Source organism: Grampus griseus, assembly GCF_964374135.1.
Source record: "Grampus griseus genome assembly, chromosome: 9".
Lineage (NCBI taxonomy): Eukaryota > Metazoa > Chordata > Mammalia > Artiodactyla > Delphinidae > Grampus > Grampus griseus.
In genome coordinates, this window is record NC_139003.1 from 78721132 (window position 1) to 78743650 (window position 22519).

General features: G+C 32.7%; 1 protein-coding gene across 1 annotated transcript in view; it reads left to right on the forward strand.

The window, feature by feature from the left end:
- SEMA3A (semaphorin 3A) overlaps positions 1–22519 on the forward strand; it is a gene marked incomplete at its 3' end in the record, with an annotated part of 231758 nt that overhangs the window by 105111 nt on the left and 104128 nt on the right. The window contains exon 5 of the mRNA XM_082662278.1: positions 17675–17768. Within this exon, the coding sequence (XP_082518404.1) occupies positions 17675–17768 (94 nt within the window). The remainder of the gene's footprint in view (positions 1–17674; positions 17769–22519) is intronic.

A 22519-nucleotide genomic window follows, 5' to 3' on the forward strand; every position in this document is an offset into this window, starting at 1 on the left:
CATCCCTTGAGAAACCCACATGGTTAGGCATCACATTTCATAGGCATTTTTAGGTTTCAACATACTGTAGCTTTATTTTTCCTAATGGCATTGTCTTTGACAATTATAATATCAGTGAATAGTGAAAACCTCACAAGCAGGTTTCCAGAATATTGGACAGTCTGTATCTATAAAGACAAAAGTAATTCACCTACTGTTGAGGACAGATTCCTGCTTTATTTTGCTCATATTCAGAAATTTTGACTTAAGATATGGGATATATGAAGCAAATGGGTGCTGTGGCTTTTTATTAACCAGCTGGAAAGCTGCCTAGTTTTCCATTTTTCCTTATGCGTACTACCTTGGCATTAGCAAAATTTGAGTGTCTTCAAATAGGAGGAGCTAGATTTCTAATACATGCCATATCTGGGAGCATAAATTTAAATGATAGGAGACTATGCTCAAATTCCAGAAATGTTTAAAAACCACAAAATAACTCTCTAAAAAAAAAGTATCTCGCCTCTTTTGGGAGGACTTTTTATAATACCACATAGATAAGCAACAGTTGTACAGCTAACTATTTAAGATACTAAATGAATTTTGCCCCCATATCCTTGATATTCCAAATTAGCTATGAGGCATTCTAAGCACAATGGATTTAGGGGATTATTTTATGATTTGTGGAAAATTGGAATAACCAGATCATGCCATAAGCAATTTCATCTGAATTTTTATACATTTATTCTCAACTCACTGTCTCAATTCAACTATCCAGAGAGCTGATTGGTTCCTTTAATGATTCAGATTTTCTGAGTGAAAATTTATAAAGAAACATGTACAGAATTACAATTCATTAATCAGACATAATTTCCCTACTGTGTTATTTTATTATCTAACCTAATTTTAGGATTATTTTCAAATATAAATATCATTTATCTTATAGCTACTTGATCATTTATTCAAAATACGTACAATAATCTCAAAAATTGCCTTGAAACAATAACCAGGTCATCATTTTCCTGGTCTTTACGGTTATTTTTTTTAAAAGCATTTTAAAGCATCAAAAGAAATAAATAATTAACACTTAGGGACTTGAAAGAGATAAATTAAGAACTGTAGCAAAACTGTGAATGATTCTATAAAACTAAATCTGACTCAAAAATCAAGCCATTCAACGTGTAACCAAATGAAATTTCATTGCAATGGTTGGTGGTTCTGAGCCTGCTATATACCAACCACTTGTATGATCACTGATGCTCAGCCAAGCAGAAGTCTGGACTTGAAACAGGCCAACAAAAATAAACATAAGATGATTAGTAATGGCACTTGCAATGTAGCTTGAATTGTACATAGAATAATGGCTTTTACAGAATTAACTATGGATTTAAGAATAAATGTTGTAACAGTAACACACAAAGGTGACCATGGAAAGAGGCAGAATTATTTGGTGGAAAGGTTCTAAAACTGAGATACTAAATAATCATTTATTCTCCCTGAACTTAAGTGTTTTTATTTATTTTGATGGATTGCATAAAATAGTAATATTAATAAATCTAGACTATCTAGAGGCCATGGTTATCCCTTATTTGAGTCAGTCATCATTTTGGTTTTATTTACATTTATTACATACAATACTAAAGAAGTATGTATTTTTAAATAAATGTGGTTTCAAATTATTATTTAGTTAATTACATTTGTATTTAGTTGATTATTTTAGTAAATATCAGTAAAAACATACATATAGTAGATACGGTGAACCATCTCTTATAAGGTGATCATAATTTAATACCCTTGTATATAAATATAGAAAATGTTATCAGAAATTGGTTTATTTACCAAAATAATTTTAAGTAATTACATTTCAATCAAATTTGGACCTCCTTCGCATTTTGACATTCTTTATAAATGTTTTTATGTGTTCCTGTGATGTCATATCCTACTGATTAAATTCTAATATCAAATTTTAAGGATGAAACCTCTCCTTTGAAAATAACTATAATGACACAGTAATGAATAGCACTAGCAATTGACATTATATATTATTTAAATGATCCTGTACACTTCAGACAAGATTTGACTATGTACTTTTAGGTATGGATGACTACTTTGAGAGCATGCCACCTGCAGTGTTTTAATACAGCCAAATTTAGTTTTTCTATCCATGTGCAGGTTTTGGATGGCTTGAATTTCTTGTTAGACTTCATAACTGGTTGATATAGGAATTCCTTGAGCTCAAAAGCTAATACCACTATGGACTTTACCTGTAGAATTTTTTATAATCAAGATGCTCCTAGATTTTCCTTTGTCATATCTTAAAAAGGACCTCAGGACTAAATTCTTACAAGATTTAATATAGTATAACCTTTTCTTTTTAAATTAAGGAACAGCACTTGTATGCAAGATTAAAAATAAAGATGACCCAAAAAAAGTATTTCTTTTTCAAATAGTCTTTTTTTAATTTAGTAATACAGGATTCTTCACTGATAACAATAATATTAGAAATTACCTAAATTTCCACTCCACAGTGTACCGACTGCCATTTTCATTATCTTTTACACTCTTTTGTTATCATCTTGAGTTCTTTCCACTTTCGCCTTCCTGCTGCTCATCCTTGTTATATAGCTTTGTATCTAGAATTCAGCCCAAATAAATAATTCACAATTTGAAAATGAATGAAACATATGTAATATATTCTAGTCTTTCAAGAGCATATACTTCTTGCCTCTCTGTACATCTCTTCATTTTGAATTTGTATACTACAAAGTATGTAGGAATATATGTCATAACTTACAGTATTCAATTTTATACTACTAGTATTTATTTATTTTATACTGCTAGTATTTAGTATTTATTTCATACTGCTCTCAGTCTTTATGTGTTACTTTCTCTCCACATCTAAAATTTTACAGTTCTTAATGACAGGGATTAAAATATATTTTTTAAGAGTAATAAATAGGCATTAACAATGGGCTAGTGCTATTCATTACTGTTGGCATACAACAGTAGCATGGATAATTAAGATGATGATAAAATAATTTTAAGGAAGCAGCATGAAACCAAAACTACAAGGCAAACTGAAAAGCTACCCCAAAAGGTAGACTCCTTTTTTAAGTATTTTTCTTCTACCACCATGGGGCAAGCCATCCTCAATCTTGCTCTCAGTGTTAGAAAGAAAAAGCAATGAAGAGGGCAGAAATTAAAACAGAGAACCTTTAGTCAATCTCATAATTAAAAATGAAAAATAGTGTTTTGTTCTCTTAACCTTTAAAATATACAATATAGTTTGTGTGCATCTGTATGTTTAAAAAATTGTAGGGCTTCCCTGGTGGTGCAGTGGTTGGGAGTCCACCTGCCGATGCAGGGGACACGGGTTCGTGCCCCGGTCCGGGAAGATCCCACATGCCGCGGAGTGGCTGGGCCCGTGGGCCGTGGCCGCTGGGCCTGCGCATCCGGAGCCTGTGCTCCACGGCGGGAGGCCACAGCAGTGAGAGGCCCGCGTATCGGAAAAAAAAAAAAAATTGTAAACCTAGTATCATGGTTAAGAAGTACCTTAAAATATATATAATATTAAGTCATATATATATATTTATATGTAATATATAATATATGAGATCAGATATATAGAATATGTGTAAATGTGTTTATATGTACATATATGTATTCGTATTTATAACTACATATCCATATAAATATAATTAGTCTAGCATAACTTTGTTATGCTATCTGCATATTTCCAGTTTTTCCTTTTGTGTGTGTGTGTATATATATATACACATATATATAAACATATGTATATGTTTAGGGGCTTTCTAACTGTAATTATATTACCCATCAATATTGATCAAATATAAGTTTGGAAAATATTGACAATTTAAAAAAAATTAACAATGCCAAGACACTTAGAAAATACAGTTTTGCTAAATTTTTCTTTCCTGTTATTCCCAGTTCATTGTTCAGGTTGATTCACTCTTCTAATTATGCCACAAATATATCATGTGCTTTCTTCAACTTATTAAAAACATCTCTTCATTTTGAATTTGTATGCTACAAAGTATGTAGGGATATATGTCATATCTTACAGTATTCAATTTTATACTACTCTCGGTCTTTATGTGTTACTATTCTCTCCACACCTAAAATTTTACAGTTCTTAATGACAGGGATTATATTATTTTAAGAGTAATAAATGGGCATCAACAAGCTGAGCAAGATACTAATTGAGCTTTCAACTACTCTTAAAATAATTTATGATGACTTATTATGTTTTCTGTAATTGAAAATGTCATCTACAATGACATAAATGTCCAGTCCACACAAATGGTAATTTTAGGTGTGAGGTGTGATTTTCAACAGCAAACATTCTAGTTAATAAACCAAGTAGAGAAAAGTGAGTTCCCCTGGCTTCAAAGAAGATGGTAGTAACTCTGAGTTCTTTAGCTATAAGGAACTAAATTCTGGCAAAAACTGAATGAGCTTGGAAGAAGACCCTGAGCATCAGAAGAGACTGCAGCCGCAGCTGACATCTTGATTTCAGCCTTATGAGATCTCGAGCAGAGGTTCCTGCTAAACTTTGCCCAGACTTCTGACCCACGGAAACTGGGCTATAATAGGTGTTGTTTTAAGCCACTAAGTTTGTGGTAGTTTGTTGTATAGCAATAGAAAACTCATATAGGCAGATAGATAAGAAATATTCCTTAAGAAGATGTATTTCTAAAGTAGTGTGATTGATGTTCTTGTAGCAACCTAATATAGTGGCTTTTAGATTTCAGGCTAGAACAGGATGCTTTTTACCAGTGGTGAAAATGATCTTTACCAGTGGTAGAAGAGTAAGTAATACAACGATGATTGGAATATTTGACAGCAATTGAGGGTCTAGCATTTTAGATGGTAGGAAAGGATCAGTATGATACGGTGATTCCAGCTATCGGACCTACCAGGGCAGATGTGAATGTACAGGAAGGAAGTACATTTTTATATAAGAAGGTAGCATAGAAGTCTTACTGAAGAGGGAACTTCTTGAAATCTGTGTATATGTGAATTACAGATACAATGAAAGATTCACAGTAGAGACTTATCATAGACGTCAGGACAAGATAGTAAGATGGACATAGAAAGCTTAAAAAAGATCTGTGTTATAAAATTAACCCAGGTTCTAGAATGTGGTAGAAAGCCTCAACAGTAACTGAAGACAAAATGAGGTTATTTTTTGGATAAAAGATCATTTCCTAAAACAGTTGGTTTAGGAATCCACATGGAATTCCTGGTTAGGAATTTTCTAGTTGGGAAAAACAGAGTCCAAGAAAACTGCCATACAGCTTATCAAATTTTATAAAAGACAGCTGTAACAAAATGTAGTTCTTAAATGAAATTATAATATAAAATTTATGTAATTAGAAATTCTTAAACACAGAGAGGACAGGGTGCAGAATTTTGGAGCTGAGTTCCTTGCATAAAACCAGGAGCTGTGAAAGACAGATGCACCTATCCATGAAAAATGGAATAAAAATGTATTGCTCACCAGCCGGAGGAAGCAGCAATAAATGGATATGATATAGTCTAAGGTTCTTGCATTGTCTGGAAAGTAGTAAGTTAGTCATAAAAAATAAATAAAAATAAACCAAGTAAAAATGCTTGATTTATTCTAGGTTGTGTAATTATAATTTTTTGATAACAAAAAAATCTTGCTTTATAGCCAGAAACTGACTTCTACCAGTGAGAGAGATACATTTATAAATAATACAAGTGTTCACTATAGTAGATTAGAAATAATGACCCAAAAGTCAACTCAACATGTGATATAGAATGTCTTCCTCGTCATTAATTTGAAAGCAAAAGAAGCCACCCAATATCTGGGTACTTCTCTAAGGACTACTCTGCCTGTATTTTGCAATAGTTAACCACACAGCCTTAAAGATCAAGTCTTATGAATTCTGGATAATTAATTTAGATATAAATATTTGGAGCAGTTAATTTTTTCTAAATAAAACAGAGACATTGTTAAACAGCAGTGCATGTATAGATTTATTTAATTATATAAAAAGAATGAGTGAAGAGCTATGGAGATTTATTATACTATGACAATTTGAATTTCAGAGCACTTTGAAGTTGCCATTAACTTCTGTGTATAGCCATGATTAATTGCTAAACTTTATTTGAAGTAAATCTGAAAAATGGAGACAATAAGATGATAATGCAATGTAGTTTTTGGTAATTAAGTAATTCACAATGCTTTATAGGGGTTGCAAACTTAAATACCTACGGTGCCATGCAGGTGACATAAAAAGATGAAAATGGAAACACAAAAAGTGGGGAGCAATGGAAACGTTGAATTGTCCTATGGAAAGTTCTGAGTCTCATGAAAAGGCTTTCATATTAAAGATTTCAAAACTGCATGTCAACTAAATCATGTCTCTGGGCCAGATTCTGTTCATGAACTGCCAATTTGAAAGTTTACTTAAGATATAGTAACCCTGGGGGTTTTGGGGGGTTTTGTTTTTAATACATGGGCTGCATGATCATTGTATACAATATTAAAAGTAGATAAAAACAATATATATAGAAAAAATATCTAAACTAGAGATTCAATATTTTGATGAATTTTCTTCAAGTTTTTTTTTCCATGTATCTTACATAGTTGTTGTATTACTACATATTGCTTCCACAATGACTTAACAAAGGTATTCTAGATATTATAACATTTAATATAAACATTTATTTTAATATCTGTATCATAATATATTTTGTAGATAGGTCATAGTTTACTACCCTCCTCTTATTGGCATTTACATTTTTTTTCAGTCTTCAAATACCATGGTTAACCTCTTCTCGCTTTAATTTTTAAATTTTTATTTTCATTTGTATATTTTTCCAAAAGTAAAATAATCAAGTTAAAGTATATGGACATTCTTAAAGAGCTTTCTAATTCCCAAATTATTCTTTAAAATTTATCTTCTTCCCAAGAATTGACAGGATTGTCTCTTTGCTAAAATACCTTTGCCAAAAATAAAAATTATTTTTGTAATCTTTGCTAATTTGCTAAAAGAAAATCATATATTTATGTCATATGATTATAACAACACTTGAATGACAAAGCTTTGCTAAAACAAAGCTTGGTATAAATAAAAATGTTAGTTCTTTTGGCCTCATTGCTTCCCAGATGGTATCTATGAAAAAATCTTGAAATGTAAAGAAACCATATGAGTAGATTCCAATACTTCTTACAGAACATATGCTGCTTTCTATTGACATATTTACATTTAGGTCGATAAAATTCCCCAGTGGTGTCTAATCATGGATGTGACAAACACATTTATAAAAAGAAGTGGTTAAAAATAATAGCTGTACTTTCACAGTTTAGGATAAAAAACACTGATGCTTTGTGAAATTATAAGATGGCAAATACAAAATAACTATGTTTTGGACATAGAAGACTTAAAATGCACATGGAAAGATCAAGTGAATTGTTCCATTACTTTACTTTTTGGGGACTTTTGATTTGCTCTTTGACTGAACTCACTTTACCAGGTCTCACTGGGGCAAAATATTTTAGAGTAAATTGTTCATGTTCTGGAATTTCTCATTCTAGCCAAGATAAAATTTTCCCTTTCATTGTTATATACCTTGGGAGTTAACAGGCATTCATAGCTGAATGATTAAACCATGACAGGTATGAGATATCTGCATAAACTCAAATTAAGCTCCTATTAAAAATATAATCTTCATGAAGTATGAACACATATGCTTTCTGTTTTCCTCGGTTTATACCATTAATTTTAATGACGACAAAAAGCAGATGAATTATGTCACTGATGTTTGTTTGAGGAACCCAGATAAATTCAGATCCCTTAAATTTAGAGGGCAAATCCTATTTAATCCAGCTGTAGGAAGTGTATGTTGTTACTGGGTGGACAACAAATAAAGTGATACTAATTTCTCACAAACTTGGAAACAAAGTAATTTCATATATTTTTCTGCAAATAAAGTTAGAACTACGTTAGTTTTTTTCTACTTGTCTTTACTGTATTAGAGTATAATGTGGGGACTATATTAAATACAGTGTTACCTGTCATGGTCAATTCAGTTAAGATTAATTCAGGACCTAACGTATGCTTGAAATACAAGGAAAATACAATTAAGAGATATTATTATAACACTTTATGTATGATGTGTATTTATAAAGTAACATGGTGTGCAAATCAAACACAAAAAATAAGGATTTTAGAATCCCTCCATTTATTACTGGTTATGGAAATTGTTTACCTGACTCTGCTATATAGTATGTGACCTTAGGCAAGTCATTTTTTCTCAGTCTTTGTTATTTCATCTGTAAAATTAGTGTTATCACACTATGTACTTCAAGGGGTATTGTAATGATAAAAAAGTAAATACCTATAAAGCACTTAGGAGAGTGTGCATGGCTAATATTTGCTTAACACATATTACCTATTACATTATCATAGATAATGAGTTATCAACATGCTATCATAATAAAGATGTACCACTAATAGTGAATTTAGAATCATTAAAATTATAATGAACTAAATTTCTATATGGTTTAAGTATGCTTTCCTATGTTAATTCACGTATCTCATTGAATCCTTGAGGCAAGTATGTGGAGTGTTTTCATAGATAAGAATGTTGACACATGAAAGAGATTTTTGAAACTTGTTTTAGAGTTTACAGTTAATAATTGGCACAAGGGGTTATATAATCTAGATTTTATAATTATTAATAATATTTTTGACCATATCTACCTTCAAATTCAAATAACAACAACAAAAAATCTGGGTCGCAGAAAAGCCATATAATCTCTGGAGACAAATTTTAGAGGTAAGATTTCTGCTTTACTAAAGCAATGCTTGAACAGACTATAGAAATTGAAATCAATGATTTTAACCATTCCTACTTACATTTAATCTAGAGATAAACTCTATAGAAATGTTGTGTACCCTGATGATATTATCCTTCTTTCTATTTTGGATCCTCAGAGTTTCTCAGGAACAGAAATTATATTCAGTGAAAAAAGTCTGCATAGATGTAACTAGAAAGGGATCACATATTATGAATATTAAATTGGACTATATTTTATATAACTGGAATATTTTTATTTAATTTAATAAATTTATTAATAATTTATTAAAATATATTTTTGTCAAAACAATACAATTTTCTCAGCTTTTGCTGAGAAAAATTTACTTTCCAAAGTGTATATTTGAAAAATATTGGCAATTATTGAATAAGCATAATTATAATTATTGACTCTAAACATTTTAGCATCAAATGACTACATTTGGGATTTAAAACCAAATCTTGTAATTATTGTGCAGCTAAAACTACTCAAAAATATTAATTATCAATAATATGAGAAGAAGGTATTAGTATACTCAGTTCTAAAAATCCTTATAAGTGTATAGCTTTTCCTTGAGCTTATCTTTCACTGAGATTCTTTTTCAATTAGCAGTCAGTCATTTACTTGCAGCAATGTTTTATTAGATTGTAGAGAAAAATAAAGTTCTAATGTAGTATGGCTGCAATCATAGTGAAATCAAAGACAGGGCTAATATATTATAATCAGGGCAGAAAATTATACTTGCTTTATTCACATAGCACTACTTTTTAAATTTCCCAGCCCTCAGTGACAGATACCAGGGTTACATTTCTTTTGTATCTTCCCACAATGTATATTGTTAAATAACTCTTTCTGACAGGCTAATTTTTATGAAGTTTATTATTCGTAATTGCTCTTATATTCTTTTGAAGAGCCAAGGCCTCTTAATAGCTCTCAATTTTGAAATAACCATGGAAAATGGAAGATTTCATACAGGCCAGGAAACCAAGTTTGAATGATTAGAATAGCAGAGGGATTGGGGCTGAAGTTCAATAGCTGAATTTATAAAAATAAATGAATACCAAATAATAGTATGTAGAGAATGAAAACAAAAATGGGTTTTAAAAGTCTGGATAATCCCTGTATTATGTTCAAGGACAGAGCCAAAGAACAACAGAAGCAAATGTCCAGATTCAGAGGGATAGGATGAGAGAATCATACCAAGTTAGAAATGGAAAGGTCTTTGTAGAATAGCTGATTTGGAAACTCTTGCCATGACTACATAAAGTCAATAAACCCTAGATTGCTTATAAAACATACGTATGCTTAGCTTCAATTTTCTGGAACAAGGAATCCATAGCTTCACTGGAATATTAAAGGGAATTCTGATGCAACTGAAGTTAAGAAACGTGAAATACAAAGAAGCTAAATGACTTGACCATCGTAACACACAACATAAAAAATTCCTTTAAACTGCCGTAATGTGTAAGAAGAGCTAATTCTCCCCTCCCCAGGCTATGGCAGTAGGTCTTTTCCTGTCACAAGGCTCATGTATCTTTAAATCATCCTATGCATCACTGTCAGATTCATCATAATATTGCACCTCTTTGATGCTATTGTTCTCCAGCTAAAATTATCACCGTGTCGTGAATGCATGCTAAATTGCTTATTCTGGCACAGGAAACTATCCACAGTTTGATTTCAAATTTATTTATCCACCTTATCTCTTAATATATGTATACAGTCTTCATTGTCTAAACTCAATTTTATGTTACTTATCATATGAATTATATCTATTTTGAGGGGATTTTGTTCATGCTGTTTCCTCTAGATGGACTAACCTGCATCTGTGCTTTCCTCTGCCCTCTCTCTATGAGCTCCTCTGGCCCTCTGCACCCATAAACAATGAACACACAAACACACACATGCGTACTCCCAGATACACTCACCTCCCATCAAAATACATTTTTAAAGGACTAAATCAAATAAAGCTTTTCTTTGTATGCTGAAACATAAAATTATCTATCCCCACTTTGAACTCCTGTAGTTTCCAGTTTCTACTATCATAGGGTACATCTCATGCAGTTATTTTTTTAACGTAATATTTATGGTAAGCCCACTTTTTTATATAGTGGTTAAAAACATGGATTTGGAAAGAGTTCTGTTATCAAATTCTTACTCCATCATTTATTGTCTTTATGACTTCGAGTATTAAATGGAAAATATCTCTGCTTCTCATCTGTAAAACTGGCACAATAATAGTAGGGTTGTTTGAAGATTAAGTGAAAAGACATAGATGAACTCTTAGGACATTATTAACACTTAGTATGTGTTCAGTGTTAAGTGAAATAGCTACCAAATACTTTATAAACATTGTAATAGCATATGTATATAATATTATTATTATGTACTTTTTATTGTAATTTCTTGCTCGTTGAATTAAATAATTAGACCTTTCACGTTCATATTCCAAACATAATTCTTACATAGTCACAGATCAATATATATTTACTGTACATATTAATATTTATATAGTGTTTCAGAAAACATGTAAATTAGAAAGTTTCTAAAATAAATATAGAAGCGCAAATCCCAATAAGAAGTTATATATATTTTATAAGTAGAAAATTGTATTTGGCAAAAGCCCAAACAGCTTCTCCAGTTTGATGTTCCAGTAGCCAACATCACAGAGATACATGGAGTAATTTCTGTAAGTAAAAACTGGTCAGGTGAAACAGTTATCCTGGAATTATGGAGCTATTACATCGATAAGAAGATTTTTGAATTTCTACAAAGGACAATTTTGATAACTTTTCCCTGAATAAAATGGCTGTATTGAAAGGAGTAATATTTATTAACAAGCTTAATATTAATAAGAACTGATGAACTACAAGGTCCAATGAAAGTTAAAGAGGAACAGGGATGTAAAAGCAAAGGGATTGTAACGTTATGCTCTTTGTCATTAAATTTTATTTTTTGTCTTTTATAGTAAGAGTAAACTCTTTATAGTAAGAGTAAACTCGTATTTGAAGTGTATAACAAGTATCAATAATCTATTAATAGTGACACATAACAACACTAAAAAATTAAAGATTATCATGTTTCTTAAAACTCACTTTAAAGCTAGGTTTAATATTTAAATTTTGTAGTCTGGCCTCTACTGCACAATTGTGTTCATATCTGTGTCATATCCTTGAAGTATTAGCTCCTAGAGTCCAGGGCAATGTCCTTGCTATTCCTTGGATATAGTTTTTCTCTAGTGCACTCGGTCACACAGTCACTCATTTATTCATTCTTTTTTTCATTGAGCTTTAACTCAGTGAAAAGTTCTATCTTAGTATTTGGGAGAAATATAATGCATCAGATTTTTCCCTCTCCTCAAAAGTATTTAATAGGAAGAAAAGAAAAATGTGCATTATTGAATAGCAAGGTTGAAGGTAACAAATGGCACGAAGAGATTATGAATAGATTTCTATACAAGTTCCAGGGAGAAAATATTTTTTCTGCTGGGGAAAAGTAATGAACATTTAATGGACTGGTATTATGACTTAAGCTTTAAACAATGAGTGAAATTTTTGCCTGCATAGATTAGGGAAAAGTAATTTGAATGAAAGAAGGATGGCATATAAAAAAATACAGGACATGTATTTGTTCATCTGTTCTGCCATTAAAAGTTACTTAGGATAATCCCTAGCTAATAAAAATAAAAAACTAGTGATTTTACTATAATCTTTCCTTGTAGATTTCATGAACTTTTTCTACTGTGATTGTGTTCTGAAGACAAATTTTCTTTCCCTAGAGGGCCTCTAATTTTCAGTTCTACTCTTTTGCTGCTAAGGGAATAGGATCTAGAGCTGTGTTGTCCAATAGAACTTCTGTGACAGTGGAAATGTTTGCATCTGTGCAATATTGTATTCACAAATCTCATGTGACTGTTAAACACTTAAAATATAACTAGTGTGACTGAGAAATAGGATTTTTAATTTTAATTAATTTAAATTGCTACATGCAGCTCATGGTTATTAGAATTGCACAGCATAGATCTAGAGTCACCTTTTTAGGAGAAGTAAATCCGGATGAATTTTATCCACAAGTGGATCTCCTTTGGGTAAAATATAGTATGTCACAGTATTTCCTATGAGATCCTATTACGTCCCTTCATTGCTGAAGCCAGTAGTTTTACCCAGTATTGTCATTGCTTGTGTACTATTGTTAATTAGGATATGCACAAAGGAAATTAATAAACTATCCAGGAAGCTCTGAAGACTTCTACTAGGAAGTAACTTTTGAATTTAATCTTAAAGGAAAGGAAGTTCACCCTGGGGTTGAGGACGGGTGAGCTGGGGATAGTTCAGGCAGAGATGAGAAAAATATGGTGTGACCAAGGAATACTTGATAATTCATTAGAACTGGCAAACAAAGTATCTTTGTAAAGAGCAGGAGAGGAGAAAGAGCAATTTGAAAAAATTTAATAATGTATGTTTTAAAATACTGTCCCAGTATTGGGTTTGATTAAGTTTATATAGTTTCCCACCCAAAATGGTTATTCTATCACATATACATAGGATTTTCTTTTCTTTTCTTTCTTACAAACATCATTTATGTTTTAATCATTAAAACAACTAAAATTGCAGCTTTGTTCCCTAAATTTATTACTTGGACAAGATTGAGATTTAGGAAATTTATTGCCATGATGTCACCACTGGTTTATAATTTATAAAACTTTGGATTAGACATTAGCACAGTTATTATTTCCTCTAATGTCTTACCTCACCGCAGTCTAATAACATTCAGGAAATCTAGAAGACAAAGGGGAAAGAGTGGTCTTGAAAGCTAAAAATAGTTGCTGAAAACTGATGCAATCATGTAATAAAATATGGCACAATAACTTATATGATATGCTCACAGTATCTGCTAAAGCAATTAGAATCCATGCAGCTAGATTTCTGTTCATGTATTACTAAAAATGAAAAGTATTTCAGCCCAAGTAAGAATATAAGCTATGTGGTTTAATTGTATACATTGGTCTTAAGATTTTTGGTCTTATTACTTGCATATGTGATCTGTTTAACACTCTTTAAAACAGAAAATCATTGAGTAGCAATCAGATTTCAAAAAGTCTTCCAAGTACAGCCAGACAGTTGTCTATGTGATATGCTATGTATGACAACAGAGAATGTACCATTATATTAACACAGACTTCTTTTCCAAGGGGTCAGTGTTTTCACACATCTAATAGGTCTCGTGCACTAGATAACAGAAACAGCAATATTGGTGTCTCTCAATCACATTAAGTTCATCAGACGTATTAAATGGTAGCCCTTTTTAATTGAGAATTTTTATACATATTATATATATATATAACATCTTTATTGGAGTATAATTGCTTTACAGTGGTGTGTTAGTTTCTGTTGTATAACAAAGTGAATCAGCTATACATATACATATATCCCCATATCTCCTCCCTCTTGTGTCTCCCTCCCAGCCTCCCTATCCCACCCCTCTAGGTGGACACAAAGCACGGAGCTGATCTCCCTGTGCTATGTGGCTGCTTCCCACTAGCTATCTGTTTTCCATTTGGTAGTGTATATATGTCCATGCCACTCTCTCTCTTCCTCCCAGCTTACCCTTCCCCCTCCCCATGTCCTCAAGTCCATTCTCTATGGCTGCGTCTTTATTCCTGTCCTGCCCCTAGGTGCTTCAGAACCATTTTTTGGTTTTTTTTTTTTTGATTTCGTATATATGTGTTAGCATATGGTATTTGTTTTTCTCTTTCTGACTTACTTCACTCTGTATGACAGTCTTTAGGTCCATCCACCTCACTACAAATAACTCAGTTTTGTTTCTTTTTATGGCTGAGTAATATTCCATTGTATATATGTGCCACATTTTCTTTATCCATTCATCTGTCGATGGACGCTTAGGTTGCTTCCTGTACATATTATATTTAATGGGTTTTTTTTGGTCAGAAAAGCTTTTGAACTGGACTGTGGTCTAGCTATAGAAATGAACAATTTTCAGTGCATTTTGGGAGTCCAAAGTATTTACATATTTTTAAACATATGTCTTAATTTCTACTGATGAATATATAGGCAGGCATTTCCACTGTAGCTTGAGAGATATTAATCAGTATAGGAAAGAATGATCTTATTTTGGTAACTATAAACAATGAAAAAATAAATTAATATTTTTGAGGGCATACTAAGTATTGTTTTATATACATTATTGCAGTAAATATTCCCAATCAACCCTATGAGATTTTCCTATCCTCCTTTTATAGATGACTGAGCTTCAGAAGGGTTTAGGGATTGCCTGAGGCCCAGATAATAAAAGGCACAGCCAGGGATAATATCCATTTCTGTCTGATTTCAACAGCCTTAGACTCCATTACTATGTGTAACAGGTATGAATTTTACACTACAAACATTTCTATGTAAGAAATATCTTTTAGTTCCCTATTGTGAAAGCAAATTATATTTATTCCAGGCCCCATATCACTAGGCTGGAAAGGAAATTCAATCTTTTACCCTTCAGTAGAATCCTATAAGAATATAGAATAGTTACACTGTAGAAACCCAGAAATGTGGGCAAGAGTTCCGTTTAAAGGAAAAAAGACGGAAAGGAAAAAGGAGGCCAGCTTTGAACACATTACCTGACACCATGACAAAGGATAGTTTTTCATCTTCTCTTAAACTGTAACTGACATGCTTAACCTCTCTTCCTATGAAGTTTAATCCTTTACCTTGTAAATCAAATGTTAAACACGAGGTTTCAAGTACTTTTCATATACCTTGGCATTGTCTTACTAACGTGAATACATGATCCCAGACATCATGTGTCTCACACTTTGACAGATAACTCCTCTATCTTTGTCAGTATTGTAAAATGTCTTATGAGGACAAGAAATTTATACTAATATTCCTAACAATATTTTCAGCCACACCACCACTTCTCCTTGATGCTTCCTCTAACCTGTGAGGACTAGTCACATAGACAGATTTTAATATTTTCTATCATTGTGGCAGTAGAGTGTATATCATCTACTGAGCATATTTATTTTGGATTATTTCCTAATTTTTATCTAAATATTTCTTAAGATTTCTTCTATGCTTCTTCTTAGTATATGGCAATAAATTTCATATTATAATTTTAATATTCAAGTGTCTGACAATTGTGTATTTGTAAATAAGTTTATAATTTGGTGACTTATGTAACTGTTTTTAAGTAATATTTCTTTCAAGTTCTGGTAGGAAAGTTTACAACAATGGTAACAACTTGTGTTAAATTTTCATATTCTTGTAGCAGTAATATGAGCAGTATTAATAGAATAAAAATAGTGTCTGTTTTTTATTTTGTTGCTTTAAAAATACTTTATTTCAATTCTTTAATCCTCACAATAAACATTTGAGATTAAATATCCTTATCAACATTAACTTTTAGAAACCGAAGGCTCAGAGATATTAATTGGCCACCAAAGAACCAGAGCTAATCATTGGCCCAAGTGGGCCTGACTCCTGACTCACTGCCCTTCCTACTACAACTTAGCACAATTCTGAGAAACCCCGTAAATTTTTCACAGTGTAAATTTTAGAATTCAGCTAAAGAACCATCATTGCTAGGGGATAGCTGTTTACCAAGTACAGAATCACTGCAAGCAAATAGGAGACTTGGTAATTCTTACAGTAGTAAAGATGGAGAACATTTTTGGTTTGCTTCCTTTTTCACTCTTCTTCCCTAACCCAAATGAATTTTAAGAGTCATAATTTGAAACTCTGCCATTAGCTCCATCAGAGATATTAAATGTTAAATAAAGTGACCCATATTGGCCATAAAATGAACACCATTTACTATCCTAAGAATATAGAAAATGCTTTTATGTGAATAGTAGAGAAATTGCCAAAAAAGGTATTTTATTTCAGTCTGTGGACAAGCTAATGTGCTACTGGAAAATGCATACATATTCTGACCTAATTAATTTCCAGAGCACTTGGTTCTGAAAAGAATGCTCCGAGATACCCCAGTTTATTCCACTGTCATATAGAAGCCTCACATTCTGAGGACAGTGTCTTAGGCATGAGTTAGTTATCTCCTTCTTAAGGATTTTGTTGCAGTGCTTTCTGGCATACTTTCTACCATAGTCAAATGTTCACTTAAGTTTCTGGGTGCTTGAGCCTCAACTGAGCAGACTTCCCTGTGATAAAAATGTGTCACCTCTGTGCTTGTTGTCCTAAGGACACTATCTCCAGGCACACCCATCCTAATAAACAGTTTGATATTTCCCACTTAGAGAAATTGATAAGGATAGTTTGAGGCACCTTCCACCTTCCAAGGTGTGAGTAATTTTAAAATGCTTGAGGAGCTTGTAAGCATCAAAGTCGTAGGAATGACAGAGTGGAGGACGTGACTGCTATGACTATTTCCTTCTGGAAAGTACATACAGAGAAGTGAGATAGCGTATCTTCTTGCAGACATCTAATATAGTGAGTTGTTATTTTTTCTCTATGTGAAGGAAGTAAAGGAGTTATTTGTTTAAATTTAACATTCTTTCAAGAGCCATTAGGGTAGCTCTTAGCATAGCTCTGTGATAAAATGATCACTCATCATAGCGTGCTTGTCCTTTAGAGTTCACTTATACACTATTGCTTGCAACATGCTAAATGCTACTAAAAATCACCAAGCTAAATAGATATTTGTCTAGTAATAGCTAGGTTTTATCCCCCTTAAGTTATTCTGGCATCTCTAAAGTTTACACAAATAATAATACACCTTGATAGTGCAGAAGAATACTCAAGCTCTCTCTGATTAACTGGCATGTTAAAAATACTTTCTATTATAAATAAATTGAATTCTTCTTTTTCTTTTCTACAGGACAACATTTTTAAGCTGGAAGACTCACATTTTGAGAATGGCCGTGGGAAGAGCCCATATGACCCTAAACTGCTGACGGCATCTCTTTTAATAGGTACTCAGTCAACAGTCAGCTAAACAGTGAATTTTCTGTAGATAATAGCCAGATTGCATGTTCCTTGTTATATACCAAGATTTTTCATTATTAATCATAAAATATTTTAGGAGTATGTCAGTTGAGATATTTTCAAATATTTTGAAAATGAAGAAGAAACACTAAATGCTGATTTGGTTATTGTACTATCTAGTCTATGATTCTTTTTAATCAGAATGGTTTAATAGTATCTTTAAAATTGGCTGCTCAATCACTATACATCCCCCTAGACCTTTACAATTTTTGTTTTGTAAAAATATGGTTTTGATTTTCATTTTTTGGGAAGAGGCGTTTCAAGGGGGAATTCTGACAGGTCAGAAGGAAAGAAGGAGATTCACTCCAAGTTGTTAATTGTAGTCTGAAGATTTGTCACACTCTCAGCATTTGGTCAGCTTAATCAGCACAATGCAACTAAATGGTAGTACAATTGACAGAGACCCCTTGTGTCACCTTGAGTTGACAAAGTCCTTCTGTATTCATCTTTTCTGACTTTAGGGCTTCTTCTTCTTTTTTTAATCTAACAAAACATTTTATGCATTTCCTGTGCCCTTTTCTTTAGCCATCTTCCTAGTTCTAGTTTTCTTCTTTTACTTCAACATTGCAGATAGGTGGTGAATGCTTAGCCATAGTTCAAAAGGATAGAAAGAGGAAGATAGAAGTAGGCAGAAGGAGAAAACTTTAGTTTGTATTGAAAAATAGAGAATTCTTTCCACATTCTTTTAACCACTTCTGGACTGGGATTAAATAATACACAAAAAGTGATATATCATTAAACAATTTTTCTTTTTCTTTTTTTGTTTTCTTGTTTTAACTTTTGAGTATGCCAGCAACCTAAAGTACGGAAGATTCTGGGTCATTACCTTACTCCTGAATATATGTTTTTCTATAATCATGTAGAAATTATGTAGCTTTTTGTTTCCTTTTCTTTTTCCTTTTGTTTTCTTTTTTATAAAATATAGAAAGTAATTATTTGATAACACAAAAGAATAATAAGTGAAACTTTTCAGGTGTAAACTTTCTAATAAAATTTTGAATAATACATCTAGATTTTTAAAAGGTAAATTTAGGCTATTATTTGACATATAATAATTTCATAAAGTTTAGCCTTTTTATTTTAAAAAATAATCTTTTTTCTATTCAACAAACTAAGACTCTAGTCATACTGACTACAGCATTAACTTGAAAATATATTTTTTCCAGTATTCTCTAGTGTTTATCGCTGTTTCACTGATCCTTTTACTATTAAGAATAAAACCATTACAGCATGAATTACCTCCTCTATTGCTTTGGAAATGTAGACAATTTCAGTCCATTTGATCCATTTATGGAGCACTTTAACAAAAGTTTAAGACCTGAAGGAATGCAGCAAATGTAACACACTTATAATTTTCCTATTCGCAGATGGCCTAGTGATTACGTGTGGATGACTTCCTTAAGTGCACACACAGAAATTTGAAAACTGTCTTAAACAAAGGGGAGGAGTCCTATCTTGTTTGAACCTGCAGGCTGTACTTATTTAAATTGCATACTGAACAAAAAAAGATAGATATTCCTCAAAAAAGCAGTATGTAAAAGTGTGCCTAGAGCAGCTTTATTTTGTGGTATGTTTCTCAGTAGGGGTTTGCTTATTTATTTTAATATTCCACTGAGAAAGAATGATGACAACTAAGTATTACATAGTTCATATGGCGTGCAGCCACACAATGTCCACAAAGAATATGAAACGCTGCAGTTTTGGTTTTATATTAGAACTTCCTTGAAACAGTTGTATAGGTTTGTGAAAAGGAAAAGAGAATGAGGGAAGTTGCATGAGTCAAGGAGAGGATGTATGGCTGGAAAAGAACGGTAGGCATTTCAGAGAAACAGCTTTTAAATGAAAGGCCAGATCTCACCTAGCCAGTACTGTAAAGTAATTGAATAATTTTCAGAGATATTTAGTGCTTATTGACAGAGGAGATTATTAAAGCCAACTTAAGTTAATTTCTGGATCAGTTGAATAGCAAGATACAGAAAAATGAGCAGGCCATACTAGACCTGGTAAAACCCCTCAAAATATTTGTAGCACCATTTTAATTCAAAAGCTGTGACTTCCTTTATTGAGGTTACTTGCTTCTTTATAACTATGCTATAATTCCGCCATGAGTCAGGAGAGAACATAATTTGACATTAGAATATGCTCTCACTTGGTATTAAAGGTACTCCCCAAATTAATTAACTATAATTGAGAAATTATTTGAACCACTCTGAGCCTCAGTTTCTGTGTATGTAAAATGGCATGGCTATGCAAATTCCACTAGTTTGTTGTGAGAATTAAATAAGACAATGTAATAGCATACTACATTTGGGTACGTACATATTTCTGGCATATATTTGGAAATAGAAACTGAAAAAAGAGGAACAGGTAATAGAGGTTTTTTGTAGGGAGGCTAGGAGAGAGATTTGGTAATGTATAAATTTTACATTTTTAATTTTGTATCATTTACAACTACTTAAAAAATGTTAGTTTTAAAAGTACAGAATTAACAAAGCCAGTATATTTATTGTTACAGAAAAGGTTGCTTAACAAATGTGAAAATGTAAAAGTATTCCCATACCCTTCCACTCTCAAGAAGTAGCTTTTATCCATGCCATGTCGGGGGACGGGGGGGGGGGGGGGTGGTGTGTGTGTGTGTGTGTGTGTGTGTGTGTGTGTGTGTGTTTGAGAGACATATTTTTTTCCCTCTGTTTCTAATTACTCTGCTACGCTGTGAGTGGAATTTGCTTAAGGTGTTAACAACATAATGGCTTGGTCTTTAGGTTTGTTTGATTTTTGCTCACATCCATGATACACTTTACACCTGTGTTAGTAATGCTGTGATTTCATCAGGAAATTTTTTTTTTTCCACCTTCTGTTTCTTCTCACCACACCCTTTTCAGGAATTGTAATCCAATATATTAACTGATCTAAGCCACATTTTTACTTCATTTTGAGCTGTGAATAGAAAGTACAGAGTACATATGAACTTGTGTTTTTAACACATGCTTCTCAGGTAACACTGCCATGGTGGAAATGCAGTTCACTAAACTTTTTGTTCATCTCAGTAAAGAATGCTTTCCTTAGAGACAGTTAAGAAAGCTTACAGTTCAGAAAGAATGGCACTGTACTCAAATATGAAAGAGCAACTTTCATATTTGACAGTTTCTAGCTTGTTAGTTACATCTGTCAGCACTAATTTATCTCAGTCTGATGTATTATTTTTGAGACATCAAACTGCCTATATGGTACTTTTGTAGAAAGACTTAACAACTTTGTTGGACAAAGTATCCACAACCACTTTTTGATGTGTATAACAATTCCTTGAGTATATTATTCTACCATCAATTTAATAAAATTGGACAGATACATTTTCTTTCACTAGTAACTTAGTATATATGGGAAAACCCAAAAGTATGTATCTTAGCCATAATGCAATTTGAATCATTGTAAGCTAACATTTACGTATACTTAGGGTCGTAAAATTGGAAAATTAACATGCATAATTTGATAACTTCATAAAGGACCTCGAACATACAAAAGAAGTTTGGCAAGTGGGCTTTTATAACAAAATAAAAAAATATATTTGTTCTCCAAATATAAGCCAACTAAGGTATGTAAATTGCTTAAACGCAGATATATATATATATTGTTTAATAAATTTATTTTATTTATTTATTTCTGGCTGCGTTGGGTCTTCGTTGCTGCACACGGGGTTTCTCTAGTCACGGCGAGTGGGGGCTACTCTTCGTTGCGGTGTGCGGGCTTCTCATTGCAGTGGCTTCTCTTGTTGCAGAGCACGGGCTCTAGGCGTGCGGGCTTCAGTAATTGTGGCACATGGGCTCAATAGTTGTGGCTCACAGGCTCTAGAGTGCAGGCTCAGTATTTGTGGTGCACAGGCTGAGTTGCTCCGTGGCATGTGGGATCTTCCCAGACCAGGGCTCGAACCTGTGTCCCCTGCATTGGCAGGAGGATTCTTAACCATTGTGCCACCAGGGAAGCCCTAAACTCAGAAATTGTCGGGTCATTTCAGATAGCCAAAGAATGTAATAAGTCTTTAATACAGGGTAGAATACACAATTACATTAAATGAAATATAGTCTGAGTTGATATTTTATATCTGCTTAAAGAGAATGCAAGAGTAGGATATTCTACCACCTATACAGCTGGGCCAAATAAAAAATACGTCATACAATTTCTGGAGGAGTCATCCTGGATAAGAACCCTATAGATAGCTGAGCAGAAAATCTGATCTAAGGCCTGGTGTAAAGGAACAGTTAGTGATATTGAGCATTGACAACATGAGAATGTGCCCTCATGCCCACCTAATCATCTAGTGCCCTCCAGCTCATAGATATCATGTTGACTTTTGCTAAAAATAATATTTGAGTAGGAGGTAATTTCCTATGACTGGAGGCAACTGGTGCCTTAACTACAACCTTCCTTTGGTTTCTAAGTCAACTCTTTATAAATTCTGTCTTTAGTAATAAATTCAGTCACTAGCTCTTCTACTGATGAACTCTTCTAACTCTTCTACATTCTCTGAGTGACAGAAAATCAGTGTTTCTGCCTTTGCCTTCATTTATATTGTTTTTTGCCTTCCTCATGTGGGAATGTTGTAAAACAGCTAAACAAATGAATATGAGAAACAAATACCTATCAATATCCAAATAATGTTTATTTGGTTACAGTTTTCGTT